The sequence below is a fragment of the Pteropus alecto genome, unplaced genomic scaffold (genome assembly GCF_000325575.1).
Source record: "Pteropus alecto unplaced genomic scaffold, ASM32557v1 C17409036, whole genome shotgun sequence".
Classification (NCBI taxonomy): Eukaryota; Metazoa; Chordata; class Mammalia; order Chiroptera; family Pteropodidae; genus Pteropus; species Pteropus alecto.
This window is the reverse complement of record NW_006481969.1, coordinates 1-453: the sequence shown is the minus strand read 5'-3', so window position 1 is coordinate 453 and position 453 is coordinate 1. Positions and strand designations below refer to the sequence as shown.

Sequence of the window (453 nt, the reverse complement as noted above, 5' to 3'; positions counted from 1 at the left end):
CCGTTCTGGCCCTGCCATGGGTCCCAGGCTTCCTTACTACGTGGTCTTTTGTCTCTTCGGAGCAGGTGCGCCCTGGTCAGAAAGGACAACTTTGACTCAAAGTATCATGTCCTGCTCCTGTCTTTTCTGGCAGCGACATCAGTGTCCTTCTTGACTCTGTTTCTAATTTTCCATCTCTCTCTGCAGGTCCCATGGGTGCCATGGTCACCCAGAACCCAAAATACCAGGTCACCAGGGTGGGAAAACCCGTGACCCTGAATTGTTTTCAGGACCTGAATCACGACGCCATGTACTGGTACCAACAGAAGCTGAGCCAAGCCCCCAAGCTGCTGTTCTACTACTATGAGACGCAGTTTAATAATGAGACAGACACCTCCGACAACTTCCAGCCCAGCCGGACCAACACTTCCCACTGTTCTCTTGACGTCCGCTCGCCAGGCTTGGGGGACTCCG

At 53.4% G+C, this 453-nt stretch overlaps 1 gene segment (V, D, J or C); it reads left to right on the top strand.

Moving 5' to 3' along the window:
* Positions 1-6: 6 nt before the first annotated feature.
* Positions 7-447, top strand: LOC102895890 (the record flags this gene model as incomplete). The annotated part of the segment is given in 2 exon segments: positions 7-65; positions 187-447. Coding segments are annotated over 2 exon segments (310 nt in total), but the record flags the coding sequence as incomplete, so codon positions are not given.
* Positions 448-453: the final 6 nt, after the last annotated feature.